The sequence below is a fragment of the Schistocerca nitens genome, chromosome 3 (assembly GCF_023898315.1).
Source record: "Schistocerca nitens isolate TAMUIC-IGC-003100 chromosome 3, iqSchNite1.1, whole genome shotgun sequence".
Lineage (NCBI taxonomy): Eukaryota > Metazoa > Arthropoda > Insecta > Orthoptera > Acrididae > Schistocerca > Schistocerca nitens.
In genome coordinates this window covers 918,234,969-918,258,882 of record NC_064616.1, presented here as the reverse complement: position 1 = coordinate 918,258,882, position 23,914 = coordinate 918,234,969, and the positions used below count along the sequence as shown (strand labels likewise).

Genomic DNA, 23,914 nt, shown 5'->3' with positions numbered 1-23,914 from the left:
TGTCATTTATCATCCTCCATGTAGTCCCGACTTGGCCCCATCTGATTTTCATGTTTCCAAAACTTAAATAACAACTTCAAGGACTTCACTTTGATAGTGAAAAAGTGGTGCAAGCAGAAGTGAGGCTGCAGTTCCGTCAACAAAGTCAAACATTCTATGGTGACAGCATCAACACACTGCTCTCTTGTTGGGAGAAATGCGATCATTGCCAAGGTGACTATGTTGAGAAATATGTATGTAGACATGAAGAATAAATAGGAAGAATGTTAATAATGTTTGTTTTATTTAAAAAGCTAGAAGAGTTTTCAGATAAAAAAATTCACAGGCATTACTTTGCAGAATGCCCTTGTAGTTTTGAAGGCTCCTATGTTGCTTTAACCAAATTTAGTTTAACAATTACTCATAATCTGATATCCCAACTCTTCTTGTATCATCTGTTCTACACCTCTCCTATTACACAATCAGTTCCAAATACACATTTTTAACTCTGCCACTGGGACATTAAAATAATGCCCTTGTTCTCATACTCTCTTCTCTCCTGTGTTTTCTACAGATACATGAGAGAGCATAATCAAATACTCTTATCTACATCTGTACTCCACAAGCCACTCCTCATTCAATTCATGTATGGAGTGTGGGAATAATGATTGAGTTAATGCCTCTTTGTGTGCTGTAAGTAATCTAATCTCCTACTCTTGATCCCTGCGCAAGCAATATGTAGGAGGCTGCAGAATATTCCTAGAGCCATCATTTAAAGTGGTTCTTTAAATACTGTACATAAGCTTTCTCAGCATAATTTACATCTATCTTCCAGAGTCTGCCAGTTCAGTTCCTTCAGTATCTCTGTGCACACTCTCCCACAGGTCAAACAAAACTGTGATTATTCATGCTGCCCTTCTCCATAGATGTTCACCATCCCTTGTTAGTCCTACTTGGTACAGGTCCCACAAACTGTAGCAATGGTCTAGAACGGGTCACGTGAGTGATTTTTAAGCATCTCCTTTGCTGACTGATGGCATTTCCCCAGTAATCTACCAATAAACCAAAATCTGCCTTCTACTTTACTGACAAGTGAGCCTATGTGACCATTCCATTTCATATCTGTAGGAAATGCTACAGCCAAGTATTTTTATGAGTTGGCAGATTCCAACTGCGACACTGACTATATAGTCATAGGGTACCACATTTTTTCATTTCGTGAAATGCACAATTTTACATTTCTGAACATTTACAGCTAGTTGCAAATCTTCACACCTGACAGAATACTTGTGCAGCTTCTTTCAGAAAATACGTTATTATAGAGAACTGTGCCATCTCCAAAAAAAAAGACTGAATTTACTATTAATATTGTCTACGAGGTCATTAATACACTACATGAACAGCAAGGGTCCGAACACACTTTCCTGGGAACTTACTTCTATACCCGACGACGACTCTCCATCCAAGATAATATGTTGCACCTCCCTACCAAAAAATCCTGAATCCAGTCATAAATTTCACTTTATTTCTGATATTTCAATAATGCTAGTGAAACAGCAAACAGCAATGCTCACATCCTAGGATGACTAACTGATGACAAAAGCAACATTTATTAAACATGACCTTAATATTACAACAGAAAAAAACAACATACTTCAGACTACTTTATTTTTAACCTAAACTCCTTGATCAAGCTCAGAAGACCACACAATGCAAATCAGTTTTCACAAGGCATCATTTGGATGTGGTACAGATGGGGACGGAGTCAACACACCACCCTGCAAGGCCACTGTTCGCTTCCCAGACGTCGATGCCGCTACTTCTTATTCAATTATCTCCTCAATTGGCATAACAAGACTAAGTGGCTAAGTGGCTAAGTGGACCCTGTTCCACTCCTTCCATCAAGGAAACATCCCTGGCAGTAAGAGTAATTTAACTCTGATCCTCTGCAGGGCAGTCAAAAAAGATGTGCTGCCCACGCAGCTATGGAAGTAGGCCTCTTAATCTACCCAAGTTTTGGCAATTCAGAGTTTATCCCGAAATTTGTTTACTTTCAGCCACAAAAGAATTCTGTCTTAGGCTAGTGGAAGGAAGGAAGACATGAGTGTAATCTCTCACACACAAGGTCATTAGAGAAGAAGCTCAAGATCACAATGCACTACATGGGAGAAGCAAGTCAGCCATGTCCTTTTCCAAATAAGCATCCTGCAACTCAAGGGAAATCACAAATTACTTTAATCGAAATGGCTACATGGGACTTTTAATCCCACACTTCCCAAATGCAACTCCAATGTCATCTTGCTAGGCAACTACATTAGTATACAAAATTTATATAATAATTTAACTTCAGTTGTAGGAAAGTTGTGCAATGTGAAGCACCACAAGGGTAATTCCGAGAGTAACAGATGCACCTGCAGCCTCACTCCTTACTTACTATCACTGAAGAGATAATTGCCGTATCATGACAACTAATGGTGATACTTACTCATACTCACACAATGTTCCAGAACACCACTAAATTTGTAGCTCTCCAGAAATTTCACAAGCACAATGATTTTGTTAAAAGATGATTAGCTCTTATGTGTAGGGCCATTAATGCTGATGGTATTTGGAAAAAAAGAGAACAGTTTGATGACTGGTTCTTAAAGGAATAAACGATGGACAGAGTATAATGCAAATGGCTTTGGGGTGCAAAATAAAATTGTACATCAACGCTTATTGAATACACACTATATTTATGGTGAAAATATGGTGGGATCATCATGTACATAAACAGGGACAACAATAGTAAATTTGTTACAGCAGTTACAAACTTCATTAATTTTTCAATATTCTGATGACTGATTCACTCCTATATTTCAGTGTGTAGAAATAATTAAAAGAACTGGTGAATTTTTCCCTTGTAATCCATCTATACAATTAAAACCTTCATTTTTATTGTATCTTTATTATTCTCTCGCAAAGACAATAATTCCAGTTGTACTTTATTGCCTTTGCTCCTAAAAGCACAAATTAATGACATTTACTTGCCTTCTCAACTATGTGTACTTCACTGCTACTTTGACCACTCTCAGAAGTCACAAAATTTGAAGACTAATAAAAGGTCAAAGCATATGAAACAGTTTTTCATGCACATGAGCCTAGCTGATCATTAACATAAAAAAACTTTGTCTGACCATCCCAGCTAGTGCATTAGAAATTAAAACCTTCATACTATCCATTTAGGGGGGGGGGGGGGGGGGGGAGTCCTAACATCACATAAAATTTTAAAATCAATGTTGTGTTCATGCATTCTAACTAAAAATAGAGGAGGAACTCACACATCAACAGGCAGTGTCTACTGAGAGCAAATTTATCATATTTGCTTGGCCAATCCATAACATATTACTACTCACCTCCAGCCAGTAACAAACCCACTGACCCAAGAAGTGTCTTCTACATCTCATTATCACTATGTGTAGTAGGATAACATAGTTATCTACACAATTTGTTGTAGAATTTTAGAACATGTTTTTTGCTCGAGTATCATGTCGTTTTTGGAAACCCAGAATCTACTCTGTAGGAATCAACATGGATTCCGTAAACAGCGATCGTGTGAGACCCAACTCGCTTTATTTGTTCACGAGACCCAGAAAATATTAGATACCGGCTCCCAGGTAGATGCTATTTTTCTTGACTTCCAGAAGGCGTTCGATACAGTTCCGCATTGTCGCCTGATAAACAAAGTAAGAGCCTACGGAATATCAGACCAGCTGTGTGGCTGGATTGAAGAGTTTTTAGCAAACAGAACACAGCATGTTGTTATCAATGGAGAGACGTCTACAAACGTTAAAGTAACCTCTGGCGTGCCACAGGGGAGTGTTATGGGACCATTGCTTTTCACAATATATGTAAATGACCTAGTAGATAGTGTCGGAAGTTCCATGCGGCTTTTCGCGGATGATGCTGTAGTATACAGAGAAGTTGCAGCGTTAGAAAATTGTAGCGAATGATAGCGGAACAAACACTGGTAGCAGTTACTTCTGTAAAATATCTGGGAGTATGCGTGCGGAACGATTTGAAGTGGAATGATCATATAAAATTAATTGTTGGTAAGGCGGGTACCAGGTTGAGATTCATTGGGAGAGTGCTTAGAAAATGTAGTCCATCAACAAAGGAGGTGGCTTACAAAACACTCGTTCGACCTATACTTGAGTATTGCTCATCAGTGTGGGATCCGTACCAGATCGGGTTGACGGAGGAGATAGAGAAGATCCAAAGAAGAGCGGCGCGTTTCGTCACAGGGTTATTTGGTAACCATGATAGCGTTACGGAGATGTTTAATACACTCAAGTGGCAGACTCTGCAATAGAGGCGCTCTGCATCGCGGTGTAGCTTGCTTGCCAGGTTTCGAGAGGTTGCGTTTCTGGATGAGGTATCGAATATATTGCTTCCCCCTACTTATACCTCCCGAGGAGATCACGAATGTAAAATTAGAGGGATTAGAGCGCGCACGGAGGCTTTCAGACAGTCGTTCTTCCCGCGAACCATACGTGACTGGAACAGGAAAGGGAGGTAATGACAGTGGCACGTAAAGTGCCCTCCGCCACACACCGTTGGGTGGCTTGCGGAGTATAAATGAAGATGTAGATTTGAACTCCACACCTTCATGGCTGCAATAAGTACCTACCCACAATTCCCATATGGGCCAATATCCAGCCAAACGGCACTCTCTTCCTTTCCCTTTGCGAAGAAAGGAGCATCTAAGAAGTTTTGGACCAATTTATTAACTCCTACACACTCTAAAGAGTGTTAAGTTTGGCAACCAACGTAATATACTCATGAAGTTGCTAAATCCGGAATATATTGTGAAGGAAAGTGGTGTAGCAGCTGACTGTCCCCTTGTTCAAATTTGTCACAAAACAAAAACTTAAAACTGCAATACTTACATAAAATATTGTAAAATTGTTTTAAAAATTAAAAGTGGAATGCAATACTTTCTACACTCAAACATATATAAAATCAACTTGGGCCTTAATAAGTAACACTGAAATGGTTACCAGTGTTGTGCAAGGGCATTCATATATGCAAAACTCAGTTAGGTCACATTCTGCTCCATACAGACTCCAAATGGGGCAATGGCACTAATACACATGTTCTACGAGTGCATGAACAACAGCAACAGAAACAGCTGACTGTGGCTGTGATCATAATACACGTTTTGTACCATTACTAACTTCCATAAGATTGCTACTGGCAGTTATCCAATATCTACAGATAGACTGGTTATTGCCCTAGTCCTGTAACACTCCAGTGGCTCATCAGATTTTCTCACAGTGCACTAAGTACAGCATTTGAAGGTATGAAGGTCACACTGATTCATATACAATGCAGCCATTATTAACTCAGCACTCATAAAAATATACATCTACATCTGCAATAGGCATTAGCTGTATCATATTTTATCCCTGCTAGTCAGAAGCAGTTGTGATTAAATTAACACTCTGGCCAGCATAGAATGTACAGCAATGTTGACTTGTGCAGATTGCGGTTGACATTGGAGTTGCAGTAGCCACTGTGATTGCAAGCCATGAGTGAAATGGGAGGAACCAATGGCTATTTAAACACAGTACTTGTCACAGTGAAATCAGGTCATTCCTATACACAAGGGTGGGTCATAAAGTTTAAATTATCATCTGGAAAAAAAATCAAGCTGTGAGAAACTTAGTTACGGTCTTAGTCCATCTGTACATATTACACCTCCAGTGTGACATTTTCACACACTGGTGAGCGACTTGGTGAAGACCTTGGTTACAGAAGTCTGTAATTTGGCTATTCACAAGAGGTCACACCTCAAAAATCACCATCAATCATCACTCTGAAAATGACTGCCACAGAACAGTTTCTTGATCTGATCTGCCATATCAGAACAACACAGGGGTGAAGCAAAATTTGACAGCCCAAAGAAGCAGCATGAGCAACTGTGTCCTGCTCTGAATGATGTGTCACAATGCACTACAACTTGAGCTGAAGTGATTGATTTTGGTCGAGCATGGCATTTGAATTAGGCACGCTGTGGTGCAGAGGCCAGGCTGGTGTGGCTCTGACAGCTGACTGGAGGGTGTGGTGTACCGTGGAGTGGCATGGCTGAAATTATACGGAACTGTCAGATCTGTGCGCTAAATATATATAAGTGCTGGCAGGTCGACAGACACACAAACAAACACAAACATACACACAAAATTCAAGCTTTTGCAACAAACTGTTGCCTCATCAGGAAAGAGGGAAGGAGAGGGAAAGACGAAAGGATGTGGGTTTTAAGGGAGAGGGTAAGGAGTCATTCCAATCCCGGGAGCGGAAAGACTTACCTTAGGGGGAAAAAAGGACGGGTATACACTCACGCACACACACACATATCCATCCACACATATACAGACACAAGCTTGTGTATGCGCGCATGTAGCACAAATTATCATAATTACAATAAAGCACGATACACCATTTTGAAGAGGAGAAAAAGAATGAATCAAAAGATACATTGATTTGCTATGCAGATGATGTGTAAGGGAAGTTACAGTGCTGAGAAGGTTAATTTAACAGAAATTTAGTAAATAATTAACAAGTACTTTCATTTTAATTGCACAAAAAAGATTGACATATCAGTTAGCACTGATCATCAACACGCATCAACTGAGCTAGCTATGTGTTCTATTACTTAAAGAATTAACCGATGAGCCATGGTTTAATGATAAATTTGGTTAAAATCAGCATATTTTGTAGGCCAAAACAGTTACACTACCAGCAAGTCAGTACGTGTTGGCAGACACATATATATCACCAACACTTTGTTGATAAGATTTGCGTGTTTGTTATTTTAATTAATTGATTATTATTTTGTACACTTTCAACTTTAATTTAAAAATGGAGTTGAGTTACATTAAACCTGACTGCAGCAGTGGAAAGAATATATCAATTCAAATGAAAGAGAGATGCATATGTGCCTTACAATAAGCACTCAAGGCAAAGAAAGCATAAACTGCATTTAATTACTGCAATTAAAATATGCATTTTTTTACCTTCAATTTGTGAGCAGTGTGCATTTTCTAGAATTAAATGTAATATGTCATTTTATTCAGATTTTTAGTGCACATCTAAAGGCACATCCTGTTAGGACTGCATTATTGTATAAAGATCTAACTAACTTGTTCTAAGTCATGTGACATAGAAGCTTGGAATTTCTGGAGAAAAGGATGCCAAATTTATTACACGTGGTGGCCATCTGGCCTCAAGAGCATTGTTCTGGATGGAGTTGCAGAGCTAAGACCTATGTAGGTTTGGGTGGCAGTCCAGCTGCAAACTTTTGAACTCAGAAGTTTTCTGTGACAATAGGCATGATACTCAGAAATATTCTGCATTAGTTCAGTAGGAAGTCAGAAAAATTCACAGTATTCTAGACTCCAACTTATTCTGCCAGTAGTCCAGATGAACTTGAATTTTTTGCGTGTCAATCTAGATTGAACTTTGAATTACATGCATCAAGTCTAACTCTGTCTGTTAGTGGAGACTCTGTTCAATTCCACACTGGTCGACGCTTAGGATCATCACATTGTGTCTCTTCAGACTTGCATTTTACTGTGTTAGTGTTCATTTGACTTCAAACAATCAACACTTGTTGTATTGTCCAGTTATATTAATTTTATGGTGTGTTTGTTAACCACTATACTGAGGGCTTGAACTATTTTCGATTCACTTAACTTCAACGTTGAGTCTGATGATGATGGATGATTTGAGGTGAGGGGCACGCAACATTATTGTCATCAGCACCCTGATGAAAAGTCGGCATGACAATCTCACGGCTGGGGACGAACGAAGGCTGTCCCCAGATGCAGAGCATGTTTATAATGTATTAAAGTCTGCCTCCCTTCCCCACTAATTTAGGGATGAGGCCTGACAGTTCACAAAATTTCACCATTCTTGCAACACTGGAATCAGTATCTGTGAGGATGGTGGGCAGATTTCCATCGAGACTGAGGGCTGCCCTAATATCAGTATATAGGCCACACATTGCCAAAATACGCTGAACTGAAAGTGGCACACCACGAACTTCACAGAGTGATGGATCCTCCCACTGGCGGAGAAAGTCATGTGTTAAAGGGCTATGACCAATGCACAGTCTGGTAAGAAGAACCTCCTTCCAGCGGTGAGGCTGACGTGAAGTCCACCATGCTTGTGTGGTCAATTTGAGAGACCGCAGTGTGTCTTCTGTTACCTGCAACCATTCAGTCTCCCACTGATGCATGCTCCATCTGTCAGAAAAATGAGATGATAGCGTGTAACAGGATGGGACACCGATGGACAGCATCATTCCAACATGCTTCCTAGGTGGCTTTGTTGGCCATGTTGTTTCCCTGTATCTCAATGTGGCCAGGTATGTGAATCCTCTTCAGTGGCATTAGAATGCCATATAATTCCGCATCATAACTTGTAAACTGTTCCGAAAGACACACTTTAAAAACCCTATCAGAGAAAACAGCAGAAAAACCAAGGACAAAGTCTTGTTGGGCTCCACCTGTATAAACAATGATGAAACTGTGGTACATACTTAAAATGGACAAAAACACAGTTGCAAAAACATAAACTGGAGTACAACTTTTCTTGTACTGTGTCAAGCTTAAAATCACTTTGGGCCTCTGAAGACACCAAGGCGGCAATGCGTTCCATCCCTGGCTCTGTATTTTGACGTCCAATAGATCCAGATCCAGTCTGTAGCATGTATCCCAAATGGCTTGGTCCCATAAGAATGATTCCTGAACAGCCATTCAAAGGTGTGTTGGACCACTGCACTATATGTCAATGACTGTGGCGACAGAGATTTTCAGTGCCTGTCGAGCTACAAGGATATGTCACCAAATCCATAGTGGTGGTTCACCAGCCTCTGCACACAGACTCTGAACTGAGCTGATCTGAAATACTCCAGTCAATATCCGAATGCCCCCACACTGGACAGCGTCTAGCATCTTGAGTTAGGAAGTATGGGCTGATCCGTAGACCACACTGCCATAATCTAAACATGACTGAACAAATGTCCTATAAAACTGCACGAGGGCGGGACCTGTCGCTTCCTCATGTTTTTCCACTAAGGCATTTCAAAATAGTGAATGACTAAGTCCTTTGATGATGGGTTTTTTCAGGTGTGGGAGCCAAGTTAATTTTGAGTCAAAGAATAAACCGAGAACCGCAGTTTCTTGAAAACATAAAATATTGTCCCCCATTATGAGCACTGGTTGGTTGAAACTTTGATGAGCATGGGTAAAATTGACACATGTAGTCTTCTCTGGTGAGCACTGAAAACCTGTTGTCCTGGCCCAGATTTCCAGCCTCCTCATGGTCAGCTGTAGCTACCTCATCGTCACTAAGACCTGAGGAAGAGTAGAAGATTGCATAGTCATCCACAAACAAAGAGCATTTGACAGGGCTCCTGACTGTGGAGGAGATGCCATTGATAGTGATGGCAAACAATTTTGACACTGAGAACACTGCCTTGGGGGACTCCATTCTCTTGAACAAAGCAGTCAGACAAGGCATCTCCAACACAGTATCTAAAATGCCAGTCGCCGAGACAGGATTGCATAAGAAAGACCAGGCATCCACGTAGTCCCCATTCATGAAGTTTGCAAAGAATGTTGTACCTCGAAGTACTGTCACATGATTTTTTGAGGTCAAAAACACACAAACCAAATGGTTTCAGCATAAGGAGGACTACTGTATCGCTGTAGTAGAATTAAGTTGTCAAGGGTAGAACAGTGGCACCTGAAACCACACTGGGAGCAGCTCAGGTAACCTCGGGACTCTAGCGGCCATATGAGGTGGTGGTTAACCATGGATTCGAGAGTCTTACCCCTACCACTGGTAAGAGAATGGAATTAATATTGCCCCTTCCAAGTCATGGGGTACTGTCCATCAAACCAGATGTCATTGAAACAAGAAAGAAGCTGTCCTTTTGCTTCAGGGCACAGGTGATGAAGCATGGCATAATGGATCTCATTAGGGCCTGGAGCAGTGTGTCTGGCTGCAGACAAAGCTGATTCCAGTTCCAATATGGAGAATGGAAGGTTGTAAAGAATAAATTGAGCTTCCTCATCTCTGCAGTACTATGGAACACCTCAAAACCAGAAACTTGTCTAGATGATGTAATGAGAGTAAAAAAGTGTTCAGCTAAAACATGAGCCATGTGTTCTGGCGTGTCCACCAAGGTCCACTACTTGACAAGGCCATAAGGGGATGGGTGCTACCCATAACTGAAATCTGTCTTATTGAGTCCCAAACTTCTGCAGTGGAAGTGGAACTTCTAATGGAAGTCTTGAATTCCTTCCAGGAAGTCCTCTTCAGTTCTTTCATCACTCACCTCGCATATCTTTAGGCATGAAGGTTTTCTTTAGTTGGATGGTGTTTGAAGTCCCACACAGTTGTTCGTCTGGCTATGACTGCCAATCAACAGTTGTCATTCCACCATGGTACAGGCCATCGTCTGAGGTGGTTACTACACCAGGTGATGGACGCTGTGGCAGCCCATTGGATCTCACAAGTGATATGGGCCACTATCTCCTGTGCACAATCTTCTTGTACAAAAACAGCGTGTCGACTGTACTGCAACCAATTTGTCCATTGTATCATCCATCTTCATCTTCATGGTCTTCTGTCAGCCACCGTTCTAGTCGGCAGATGGATCCACACTGGGAAGTGGTCACCAGAATGTAGATCCGTAGCCACTTCCCATTAAATTGAGTCTGTAATAGCTGGGGAACAAAAACAAAGGTCAATGGCTGTAAAAGACCTTGTAGCTGTGGAAAAGTGTGTCACCTGACCCACAGTCAGAAGGCAGATATTCTCAGAATGGAAGAGTCGCTCGATCATCTGATCCCTGGAGCAAGTGGTAGCAGAGCCCCACAGTTTATTGTGTGCACTGACGTCCCTCACAACTAGCAACAGGCGTGGGAGTGCATGTAGGAGTTCTGGCAGTGCATCTGCATCCAAAGCATCATTAGGTGGAAGACACAAAGAACACACTGTGGCGTTAAAGTGTGATAGAATGTGCACAGCAATTGCTTGTATGATCGTGGTAAGAGGGACAGGAGAGAACTGGCATCTGTCATCAATGAAAACAGCCACTCCACCTTTAGCCCTGCCTCCAGTAATACCGTCCTTCCCATAGAGGTGGTAACTGCATAATGCAGCTGTCAGTGACTAAGATGCGTTTCTTGTAAGCAGATGCAGAACTGTTTCTCCTACACCAGGAGCTGAATTCTTCCAAATGTGATTGATATCCATTTAAATTCCACTGCAACAGAGAAGTTCCTGTGGAAGCCACTATTTAGCGAAGGTTGTTCTTTTCTTTCTCCCTTGGAGGCAGGGATTTACTGGGGAGGTTGGGGGGAACATAGTCCCAATCAGAGAAGGAGAGAACTTGCCGATCCAAAGGTTTACCTACCATTTCCTTTGACTTGGAACTATTTGAAGGATGTTTTTCTTTACTTATGGGAGGAGTTGGTTGCCTGGATTGAGGGGACAGCTTAGTGGGCATCTGATGGTGGGAAGTGGTGTCTGGCTTGTGTGGTAAGCCCAATGCCAATGGCTTCTGAATGACTTCTGTTTCAAATGTAGCGTTTCCCCCACAGGTACACTGACAACATCTGTGGTCTCAGTTTGTGCAGAGGTATTGCACTCGGCAATTGGCATCTTAAGGGCTGATGCAACAGAAGTAGCAAAAACAGGAGGTCACTTATCTTTGAAAGCTTCTTAGCTTCAGCACATGGTAAGCATCTCTTGACTTTTGACTCCTGAATTTTCCTTTCCTCGTTGTAAACATCACACTTTCTGCTCCGCACTTGGTGATCTCTGGAGCAGTGTACAAGAATTGTCCAATTTGTGAGCTGAGCCTTCACAATTGCCAGACGTAACACTCCCATTACATCCCATAGTGGTATGGCCAAATCTCTGACATCTGAAGCATTGCATTGGGTTAGGAACAAATGGGCAAACCTTAAGGCGAATATAGCCTGCAAGGATATGTCAGGTAATTCTGGATTACCAAACGCTCGAGTAAATGTTGCAGATTTTTCCAATTTGCCCTTCACTCTCCTCACATAGTTCTGTATTTCCGTGATGCCTATATTTTTCCATTCTTCACATTAACTCCACAGGGTCTACCCCCATTATATCAGAGCAGGTAAGCTTAGATACTTGGTTTGAATTAGCAGTTTCAACTAGAAGTGTTCCACTGCTAAGTCGTTTGACACTTTTTAGAGACCCAGCAATGCCTTCCAACGCCTTGTGAATATAGAAAGGGGAGACCTTCTCCAAGGTTCCTCCTGTTCACTTGATTACAATGAAAGTGTTATGGCACACTAATGCCCTGTTACTATGACTCTGACACTTCTTTTCAGGAGGACTGACCAACAGAACTCTCTTTGACGAGTGGGTGTAGGTACACCTGACAGTACACCCATCCCCCCAGGAGTAGCAGTTTGATGAGGCCGTTCCATAGGGATCCCATGAGATACTAGGGAAACAACCGTTGACCCGGGCAAAACCCTGCATGCCTGAGCAAGCCTTAAAAAACTGGGGGGCAACAGGAGACCCAGAGGTTGCCCACTAGAGACTGTTTAACCTCAACAGCCATTCACCTAATCAGCATGTAGCACACCCTGAGGTTGAGGTTTTTTTTATTAGAGGTCCTCGATATCCGAAACACACAACATTCCACTGTTGCACCGCATGGTGGTTACTGAAGCATGCCCAGAGCTTACAGTAACAGAGGACTGATGGTGCTTACCAGTCCCCAGCTCAGGAACCTGGGGTCACCAAGCCTGTACCCAGCAACCAAATGCTGAGCCCCTGGTGGATGAATTTTGTCAGCAGTTTATGCTTAGTAAGTGTGAAATAGGAGAATGAACTTTATTACTGAATAACTATTTGATATTTGTGGTTGGGGAGGCTTATTTACACTGCTGCAGCTACGTGCAACCTAACATTGTTCAAATCTGACCAATACATCAGAACTCTCTTTGACGAGTGGGTGTAGGTACACCTGACAGTACACCCATCCCCCCAGGAGTAGCAGTTTGATGAGGCCGTTCCATAGGGATCCCATGAGATACTAGGGAAACAACCGTTGACCCGGGCAAAACCCTGCATGCCTGAGCAAGCCTTAAATTATTAAAGTGACAGTAAATGTTTTTAGCTTTCACCCAAAGAAAATTACGTCAACATTACTGTCACAGATTTCTACGTTCATGGAACATTAAGCTAAAGAGTTGTGGTTGATAAGAAACACCACCTTCGATATTTTCTCACAATACTTCTCCTCGACAGCCTCCCGTAACGTCATCAGGAGATTTTTCGTAGCAGTTTACCCCTTACGATCATAAATCTGATAGTTACGCACTATGGCAGTTTCATAAAACACTCTGCATTACCTTGCCCGATGATGGTCATGCCTTCATCTTTTTCACCAGTGAAAACTTCACTTTTTCATTGTCTGCTTTGCTCCTTTGTCGTGGGACCACAGTGAAACACCCAGCATAGCGACTACCAACTAAAGACATCACCTGGATTGTGCTGACACCAATGCAATCTCTTCTGCCAATGCCTTGGTTCGGTGGGCTCTACAAATGAGGATGAGTACTCATAGATAGCAGTGCGTGGTGATCATCATGTTCAAAATGTCATGCATGACACTGAAAACTCATCCATTACTATTTTTTCCACTTTTTCCACTTCTGTCTCAAACGTGACACACTGGTCTTTCAGCACCAGGACTTCCACTTCTCTTGCAATTCCCAATTCTTCACAAAGCGAGGGTCTACCACATTGCTGTACACCGTTCAGACTTGTTTGCCACATTGGCAGTGGTGAAGTGTAGCCACTGTATCACGAAGATATACTGTTGCTGTACATTTCCACTAACTTAGCAAGGATTTTTACATAACTGTACCCCACAAAAAGCAGAAAATGAATTACCACACAAACTCTGCATAATTAATGGGTTGTGCAACTTTGTTTTGATTCCTCTACCAGCAAGCTACGATACTGAGGCCCCGGGTTTACAATGTGTATCAAAACTGCAGAGATGTATCTGTAATGTTGGATATCTTTTTATAAACTCAATCAGTGCCTGGGGGCTTCACACGAGACAAGTCCATCAGTCTACAGTAAGTGAAAGATTCATTACATTAATTCAGAGTTACAGATAGTAGAGGGTAAGAGGATGTTCTCAACCTTGCTTTCATACAATCACTGGTGCTGTCGTGAAGTGAGTGTGTGCGCCTCCCCCCCCTCCCCCACCTGACACACACACACACACACACACACACACACACACACACACACACACACACACACACACACACACACACACGAAAGTCAATGTCAGGTAAGAGCCTATGTCAATAGGAGAATTGTTTTCGTTTCTATGCAGATCCACAACATTTTCATCCCTCAACAAGGGATATACTGTAACTCTGTATTACTGATGGATCAGAAGGAGAGAAGAAAGTTCGATTGGAGTTCATCTCTATCGATGGAGGTCATTAGAAATGTAACATGTTCTGTTAGCCAATATGAGGAAGGAAATATGCTGTAGCGTTATTGAAGGAACCAATGTGTACATTTTCTACTACATTCTTCAAAAATATAAAAAAATAAATGAAACTTCATTTTACAATTACCTGCTGGATCTTTAAGCAAAATTTTATTCACATTGGATGTTGGCAGAAGTACGCAACTGTTTATACAGAGAAAACAGTGGCCAGCGAGTCACATACATTAAATGTCCTACTTTGTCGTACACAAACAAACCATGGTTCATATTAGTGTTGTATGGGCATATTTAATTTTAGGGTACTGAGCATCAAGGTCCCCAACATATTCTGAAATAATGGGATGAAAATAATTAAAATTTTTAAGCTAGGTAAAAATAGACTGTCCTCCATATAGTATTTAAAATATTGCATACAAATACACCACTCTCTTAAAACATATTTTAGTCCATAAAAACAAACATCTGAACTTCTGATCAAACAGTTCAGCATGTAGATATGGTCTATAGATCACACACTTCATAAAGTAAATCAGCCACTCTAAAACACATTTAATTATCTGCCCCTTTAAACTACAGCTATTCTGATGTTATATAAAATTATAACATCTATATTACAGTTATCTCATTATCATCTGCCCTATTATCACCTATCCTACCTCCGTACAAACATCCTTATGTACTACATGCAAGTCTACATTTCAGCCATTTACTTTCATTGTATTATGACGACAAATCCTGCACAGTTCTGAGATGATCCTTAGATGAATTAATGAACAAATCACAAATAAAAATTAAAGGTAATCTCAAAAGTTTTCATATCCTTAGCATAGCATACAGGAAGCTAAAATATTGTACACAGTGAGAACTATGCAAGTAATGCATTTCAGGCAGCCTTCTTATCAGAGGAAGTAGAAACATCTACAAGGACAATGCCCAACAGAAAGACAACTAAGAATTACCTTTGACTTTCCTATAATATTAGAAAGAGGTGTAAAGTGGGTAGATTGTGACCTCACTGACATCAGTTCATCGTGCACTAATTCTCCTCTGCAGGAGGACATTAAGTGAACAGCAGGGATTTAGAGGCTTGCTGCTTTTGGTGTTTTATCCACTACCTCATTTCATTTCCTTCCCATGTATACTCAGATTATTATTTCCTCCAGCATTTGTAGAAGAAGCATTATATACTGCATCTTCTGGATTAAATCTATTTGACTGCTTTTAAAGCATTAAAGATGTCGTAACAACTATGGAGCTTTCCTCCATCTCCATATCTCATCTGCTCCAGTGACCTCACAACAACGGATTTAGCTGGTGGGAATCAGGGAAATCACAGGAAACCTAAATCTGGATGGTGGGACAGGTATTTGAACCATCATCATCCTGAATGTGAGTCCAGTGCAACCTTAGCATTTATCTTGAAAGTGGTGTGTCTGTACATGCACACCTACAGATATTTGGCAATATCTCCCACAACCAGATGTAATCAGCGTTGTTATGGTTTGGCTCAATGTACCCTTTTTCAATAAATTGTTGCTTTCGATACTATTATTCAGCTTAAAGCATGGACAGCATAGATGCTACAAGGGAGTGTTACACACACTATTATATCTTTGTACAGGTTGACCATTTCACTAAACATTTAAGTTTTCTATGTGAGCAACTACAGCTTTGTCTATTGATAGATAAGAAATCATTTATAAAAAAATGTTTGTTGTAAAGTCTTCTAAAAAATTGTACAGGCTGCTGGTAGCTGCTAATTCTCATTTATTGAGGAATCAATGTACAACCAGCTTCACAATAATGAACTGATCTCTTCAGGTTAATTTGGCTTGTTTGTGGTTCAAATGGCTCTGAGCACTATGGGACTTAACATCTGTGGTCATCAGTCCCCTAGAACTTAGAACTACTTAAACCCAACTAACCTAAGGATATCACAAACATCCATGCCCAAGGCAGGATTCAAACCTGCGACCGTAGCATTAGCTTGTTTACATTAAGCCATTAAACCAATACAGTTTCCCAACATTCTATAAGGCACACATCCAGTTATCATCAAATGGAAATGGAGGTTGAAAAATCCATCAATAATTTTAGACGATTATGGGTAATAAATGAGGGACATACTAATTTGAACCAGCGTTGCACTCCTGATAGTACATTTAAGAACAGCTAACTCAGCTATGCAGATGCAACTACTAGTAAATCCTATCTCAATGTATTCCAGCAAAATTTAACCTGAACATGTGATTCAGTTTTGTGAAACCGGCTGCAGCCTGATTCCACAATAAACGAGGATTAGCAGCTACAACTTTTCAGAAGATTTTACCACAAGCTATATTAAAAATATTTTTAACCTTTCATTGGGCCTTGCAATGTTTTGGGATTTTTATTCTATACTAATTATTACTAGTCCTTGCTTCCAGTCAGTCTCTCACTGACATACAACCTTATATCTAATAGTGTGAAAATGGCAGCCAAAGAGACAACACTGCCACAGTGTATTCCTAACAATCCTTATGGCTGCAAAAGAATCAGCCAATTCTTTCCAAGCTTCCCACATCAGAAAAATTCTCCTTTTTGTTATTACAGGGTGACATGAAAGAAACTGTAATGGAAGTATTACTGACAGCATTATTTTAAATGTAATGACACAAAAATTTATATTCTAGGAATGGGCTTGTTTATTACAAATATGAAAGAAGTTAAGTCAACTACAATAATAATTAATTACCTTCTTCAGCTGACCTATGACGTGTACTTCCTTTAGGACTATATATGAGCTGCAGTACCAAAGGGCGTCTGGTGACTATGCCCACACCACGTGGTAAAAAAGAACGACCAACTATACCCTCAATAACTGAACTCTTGCCCGAGCTCTGTAACAACAGACTGGGTTCAGTCACAATCATCTCATCAAGATTTTTTTTTTTAAATAAATAGGAGCTTACAGTGCAGGACACAAAACCAAACAGCTCTAAAGTGGATCATATCATATATTATAAACAATGAAAAATCCCATCTCATTGGTGAGAAAAGAGATTTTAAACACAAACTATTTCTAACATATATATTTAAAAAGAAAACTACATTATGTTATATTTGGTGGTATAATGAAAAACAGAGTGAACAGACAACAGAATGCTTCAAGGTAGCCTTGCAGGAAGCTGGGCAGAGTGGGGTATAATGTTACAGATGCCAGTTCTCTGAGTAATGTATTTCTAGATGGCTGCTTGTAAACTCTTAATAACTGCTTTCCCATGGCACAAGAAAGCCTAAAAGCTTCGTAATCAGGAGTTCAAATATCAGGTGGAAGGAAAAGGAAACTGTAATTTTGGGCATGACATAAGTAGATGTCACATATCAAGAAATGGTGTGCTACCTTAAGGAAAGTGATTAAAAATCAAACGATCTGCGTAACGTCTGCAATGAAGAATGCAAATAATAAAATTAAATATTTGTGGCCAATAGTTGAAATAGAAACCAGGAAATCAGTTAAAGAATATGAGAACCTCGTTATTAAAGAAAAACAGCCAAATAATAAGTTACAGATATCGATGGCTTTTTCCCAGCTTCCTGGAAGTAGCTCACAAGATTGGAATGGAAAGATAAAGGAAAAAATGCAATAATATACATGCAAAAAACAATGTCATATCCACATAGACAAATCATCATTACTCCAAGCTCTGACGATGAAATTCAAAATTTCTACCTCTGAAAAGCAAAAGCTACTACGTACTTGATGAAAGCTCAAGCAAATTATTAAAGTACTATTCTCTCTCTCTCTCTCTCTCTCTCTCTCTCTCTCTCTCTCTCTCTCTCTCTCTCACACACACACACACACACACACACACACACACACACACACACACACACGTTTAGTCACATAGCCAATACACCACCATTGAAAAGTATATTTCTAGCTGGGCTGAAATGTGCTATTCTCAGACCCCTCTACAAGAAATATAGTATGCTAAGATTGATAATAATAATTACCAACCAGTCTCGCTACTTACCTCCTTCCCTATTGTACTGGGAAATAACATGCTTTCACCGAGTAAACAATTTCACTTTTATAAGATTTCTGTATCTAACACTGTATGTAGTGTGGGTGTTTGCTTTCCCTTTAACATAATGCTTCACTTTATACAAAATTGTATCAGTGTCCACATAATCACATACATTACTTAAATAAAATAAGGTATTTACTATCGCCCTAAAAGTGCCTCACTGAGAAAAGAATAAACTGCATTCCATGTTTATTTCTGCTTCCTGAACACTAACTGCAAGCCCAAAAATGAATTAATAGTGCAGAGATTAGTCTTTCTAGGGTACTACTCAAACTTGGAAAAAAATTCCCTAAGAATTCCAGGTGTGAGGAGGAAGATGGGGTAAGAAGCTCCAAATAAATTAATGGTTTACAAGGAGGGGGTGAGGTGTGGTGAGAGTGAGGTATATGTCACCACAATAATAACTTTTCTTTCCTCTCCTATGAGCTATATGCCAGCCATAAGCAGTAGCCTAACAATAGTTTTAAAACATTAATTATTAACATGGAATAACATGCATTCAATTAACACACTTTGAAATATTAAATATTTTAAAATTTGTGATTTATAAAACTCAGTACAATTTAATTTCAGTGCTATGTTAAATACGCAGAATTCCCAAATAATTTATGAAATTCCTCAAATTCTCAGACATTTCCCCAACTTTTCCAGGTAAATTATAATTCCCTGGGAATTCCATGTTTTCCTGAAGAATCACCACCCTGCTTTTACATAAACTGTCTTCTGAACAATCTCTGGAAACCTGTAGCAGGGAAACAGGCCTATAACTTTCCTTGTTATCCCTTTATCCTTTTTAATAGACACACGTGAAGAAGCATTTCAATCTATCAATGAATTGATTACACTTGAAAAACACAGGTGACAGAATGACACTAATGTACTGTACTCTGGTCTGCACATAAACACTCTAGTTTCAACTCTCCAGCAATTCAATAATTAATTAAAGTTCCCCCTTCCTTATTCCTTGTAGCTACAAGTGATTTAACTGTCTCTAGACACCAGCTTTCAAAACTCCTGCATATCTGCTTGTACCAATAAAACTTTCATTCAACTTCCCAATTATAGAAAAGAAGCTGATAGTGAATATTTCACAGAACTCTGGTGAAGCATCACTTTCATCTTCCCATGGAGAAGACATAATATGTTGAGCTCCTTCTTTTTGCCCTGGTGCTTTTCTTTTTATTCATGACTCACCATAAACTTCCATATTATTCCTTGAACTTCCTATTCTTTTAGTGTAAATGGTAGAACCTGTCTGGTAACATGTTGTAGAACTTAGCAGCATTATCTGCTATTAAATTCAGTAACTCCACTACAACTGCCAGTTGTGATATAAGTCCTATTTCTTATATTACACAGAAATATAATGTCAGTATTTATACAAACAAGCCACTTATTAAAGCTCTTTTCCTCCTTGCAACTGTCTGTTGTACACTTCCTGCCAAGTGTGCCTTTTGAAAGTTCATAAAATTAGTACATTGCAAGTGAGTCCACACAATACCTCCAAATATTTCGTTTAACATCTTGGGCTATGACTGCACTGACCCCTCTGCTATTAAGATTTATCCATCAGGCCTCACTAAATGATGAGAGTATGGCAGTGTTGGCCGGGAGGCCCCATCTGGTGAAGTACGACCGCCAAGTGCAAGTCTGATTGCAGTCGACACCACACTGAGCGACTTGTGAGCCAGTGGTGAGGATGAAATGATCATGAGGACACACAACACGCAGTCCACGAGCGGAGAAACTCTCCAACCTGGGCGGGAATCAAAACCAGGACCGCTTGCATGAGAAGCAAGCACGTTACCACCCAGCTAAGCATCTGTTTTCTTGCAGTGTGTCCCTATGTTCTTTAATGTTAGTGGAAGTGAAGCGTACCTCCTCTCAGCAATTAATCGACAATGATGATCATCCAAAGATGGAACAACGGTGGGCAATAGGTAGGGGGAAGAGTGGGTTGAGGGGGGGGGGGGGGGGACAGCCGGAGGCCACCACCAACAATACCAAAACACTACACAAATGTGAAACTTTACTTTCCCCCAGCACACAAACTGTTAAAATAGCTTACGGGAATGCAACCAGGCGATGTCTACGACAACTGCCCAAAGACATCACCCAGCTGTACAAGCATTGTTGCCTAATGGAACTAGATAAATTACTGAGACCCCAAGACTCTGGCCATATTCTCTTCTTGCTCTTTTATTAGAATTCAGTGCGCCTTTTCACTGTTACACTAAAAGAGGATCTCCAAGTATCTTATATGGCGTACTATCACGGTTACACTATCTTCCAAATCAAGTATGTATCAGATGCACCGCAGATGATACTACTGACGTAGTCTATAAATCCTGGTTGATGTCAGTACAGAAAAACCAGTTTTCTCTGCTGTACCCAATTAATCTCAATAGGTTTCCATTACACTGACTGACTTTTATAGACAGTTCCACCAGAATTGCTAGCACAGAAACGACTGTTCTCATTTTTAAACATCATGCCTAGTTTTTTAGACAAATGTGACAGTGCAAACGCAAACTGATTTAGCAATGCTACTGCATGTTCCATATTGTTTTCAATGTTCATAGTTCTCTTTAACTGTATGGCATCCAATCATCACACTTTCAGTGGTGGCCAATGTATAGCACCACAGTACATAGTACTGACATGATTCAGTAAGAAGAAAAAAAAAAATATTGGGAGAATAGAGACATTAAACTTTTAGGTTGTTGCAGTAGATTAACTGGACTAGCCAAGTGTGTGCACAGAATAAACAGCTTGCAAGTTGATGCCCATGGCAATCAGTTCAAATCACATAGTGTTGCATTGGTGACATTGTTCTATATTGTCCAGCAACTACCTGTCCAAGGATTTCAGGATCTCCAGTCAGTAGGCCTATTACCATTTTTCTTGTCATATAATCACTACTATAACTAAGTAAAGCAGATTTGTGCATTAACTATTGGACATTTTTTGAAGCAAATGCACTATATTTCATCATAACTGAGGCAAAGTGCTGTGTCTCTAGTGATCGCTATAACACCACGATCACAAATATCAGAGCACAAGCCCTCAAAAACCTTCGAAGTTTCATAATGTAAGAAAGATGCCAAAACAATGGATAAAGTCATATAGCACAGGCATAACATAAAATGGAAATATTTTGAAATGATTATGCAGAACTTCTTAGTTTTTTTTACAAAGGTAGTCTTATTATAATGCCAAGAAGCATATTTTTTTTAATTGAAAATGAATTGATCATTCTAAATCACTGATAGCTGTTCTTCATAAGGAAGATTTATGCAGATATATTTTTTAAATCTATTTACAAAAATAAATTCTTCACTTGACAAGGTTGTTGATCATTCGGAGTGGTTCCCACTGCACCCTAATGAAAATAATACCAACATTCTTCAAATGTCACATGCCGATTTGAAAGGCATCAGGGCCCAACTGTGGTATCTCTGATGCATTATCAATCAATATGTGAACATTATAATGCTGATTCCAGTTCATAAACAAAAAATTCTGTTCGCTATTTGATGTTTTGGAGCATCCACATAAACACATTAAAAATTTTAATGAAAATTAATATTAACAATGTCAAAATAAAACCGTTATCAATACCACATTGAACTATCTTCTTCCCTTGGTATTTATCTATTAATACTTATGAATACTTACTAAACATAACTGTCTGTACAAATTCCCTGTCACTGAAAAAACTACACAATCGCTGCCATAAAAGTAGAAAGGCCTAGCACTATGCCACCTTCCTTGGACGTTTACAAGAAACGATATGTCACAACAATAGTTTCTGCTACAATAATGTAGCTCTTTAAAAGAAATTATGCACTTGTCACAGAGCTCTTCTTCGAACTAAGTATCATTTTCTACAGAACAGTTTCACAAAATAAATCCGGTCTTGTGATTACATTCGCTTGCGCTATCATCCGACATATACCGTACTTAAACCGGCGTACAACAGAATTAATCTCTATGTTCACTAAGAACCTGTAACATATAACACTTACTTATTTATGTCATCAGATGTAAACACCGTTCTGTAGTTCTTGTACATACCTGCGTGCCGACTACTATAATTTGAGGTAACTGTATAGAATCGGCCCCAATAGTACTGAACACATCCTGCAGTTTGTTGATCACCGGTATTAACGCCTCCATCCTGTAATACACCCAATTTCTATATATAACTATTAATCATTCATAAAATGACAAAAACCTCCCATATCTATGTTTCAAACATATCTCACTGGAAGTACGTACATTTACTCTAAGAAAAACTTAAGTTTTTTTCCTCTCTCTCTCGGCAATTCAACCCATCTGAACAAACATTCTAAGGTTGTAAATACACTGACAAACAACTAAACTTTCACACACAATTCGCAATACAAACACAACTTCCCTCTTACCTCTTGAACCTACGTTGCCTGAGAACTTCGTCAAAAACAAAAGGCAACACACCCAACACAAAGAACTTCAAAATATATCATCAATTTCCCATTTGAAGTTTGAGTGTAGCAACATTAAATAGGCATTACAATATGAAATAATGAATTATTACTGAATATTTTGATCTAATTCAAACACTGCAAATGCCATCAATGAATTTATTGAAAAATATATACCAGAGATATTCTGTGATCTGACCCATGCAGTCGATTCAGTGAATAGCTCCTTGCTTGTCCACGAATTACGGGTTTATAGAATCAGACACACTGCTTTCCAATGGCTCATCTCCCACTTAACAGATGGGAAAATTGTAACTTCAAATTCAAGCATTTATTCCTCAAACTGGAAAACTATTTACCGAGGCGTAACTTCAAATACAAGTAATTACTCCTCACATTGGAAAACAATTTCCCAAGGAGGATCAGGAGGTTCGATATTGGGTTCCTATCCATCCTTTTTCTTCGTAAAGGACCTACCACATGCACTTCACTCAGTTTTATTTGTTAAAGACATATTAGTTGTAATTCGAAGGGAGGTGACTGAAAGAATTCCAGAAAGTGTCAAAAATAGATTAGAAAAACTTGAATGTTGGTTCCATTGAAACGGCTTACAACCAGAAGTAACTAAAACTAAACTGATGCAGTGTGAAACTAAATGATGAGAAGAGATTGACATAAAAGTAACTTGCAGTGATGAGGATATCACAGAAGCAAAGTCTGCAAAGTACTTACGCCTCAATCTCGACAAAAATTTATGTTGCAAATTATCCAGTAAATTTAAAAACGTAGCGACAGCGATGTGTATTTGGTCAAGTGCCACA

The 23,914-nt window shown here is 39.7% G+C and overlaps 1 protein-coding gene across 4 annotated transcripts in view; it reads right to left on the bottom strand.

Annotated features, from left to right (window-relative positions):
• The window catches only part of LOC126248980 (dynamin-1-like protein), a 90,906-nt gene extending 67,823 nt beyond the window's left edge, over window positions 1-23,083 (bottom strand). For 2 of the 4 annotated variants that reach the window (XM_049950540.1, XM_049950543.1), the window contains exons 1-3: window positions 22,909-23,074; window positions 22,705-22,807; window positions 17,292-17,436 (exon numbers count right to left, since the gene is read on the bottom strand). In XM_049950540.1, the coding sequence (XP_049806497.1) occupies window positions 17,292-17,436; window positions 22,705-22,807; window positions 22,909-22,910 (250 nt within the window). In that variant the 5' untranslated portion in view covers window positions 22,911-23,074. Of the gene's footprint in view, window positions 1-17,291; window positions 17,437-22,704; window positions 22,826-22,908 lie in introns of all 4 variants that reach the window. The other 2 variants (XM_049950542.1, XM_049950541.1) reach the window with 2 other exon arrangements.
• Window positions 23,084-23,914: the final 831 nt, after the last annotated feature.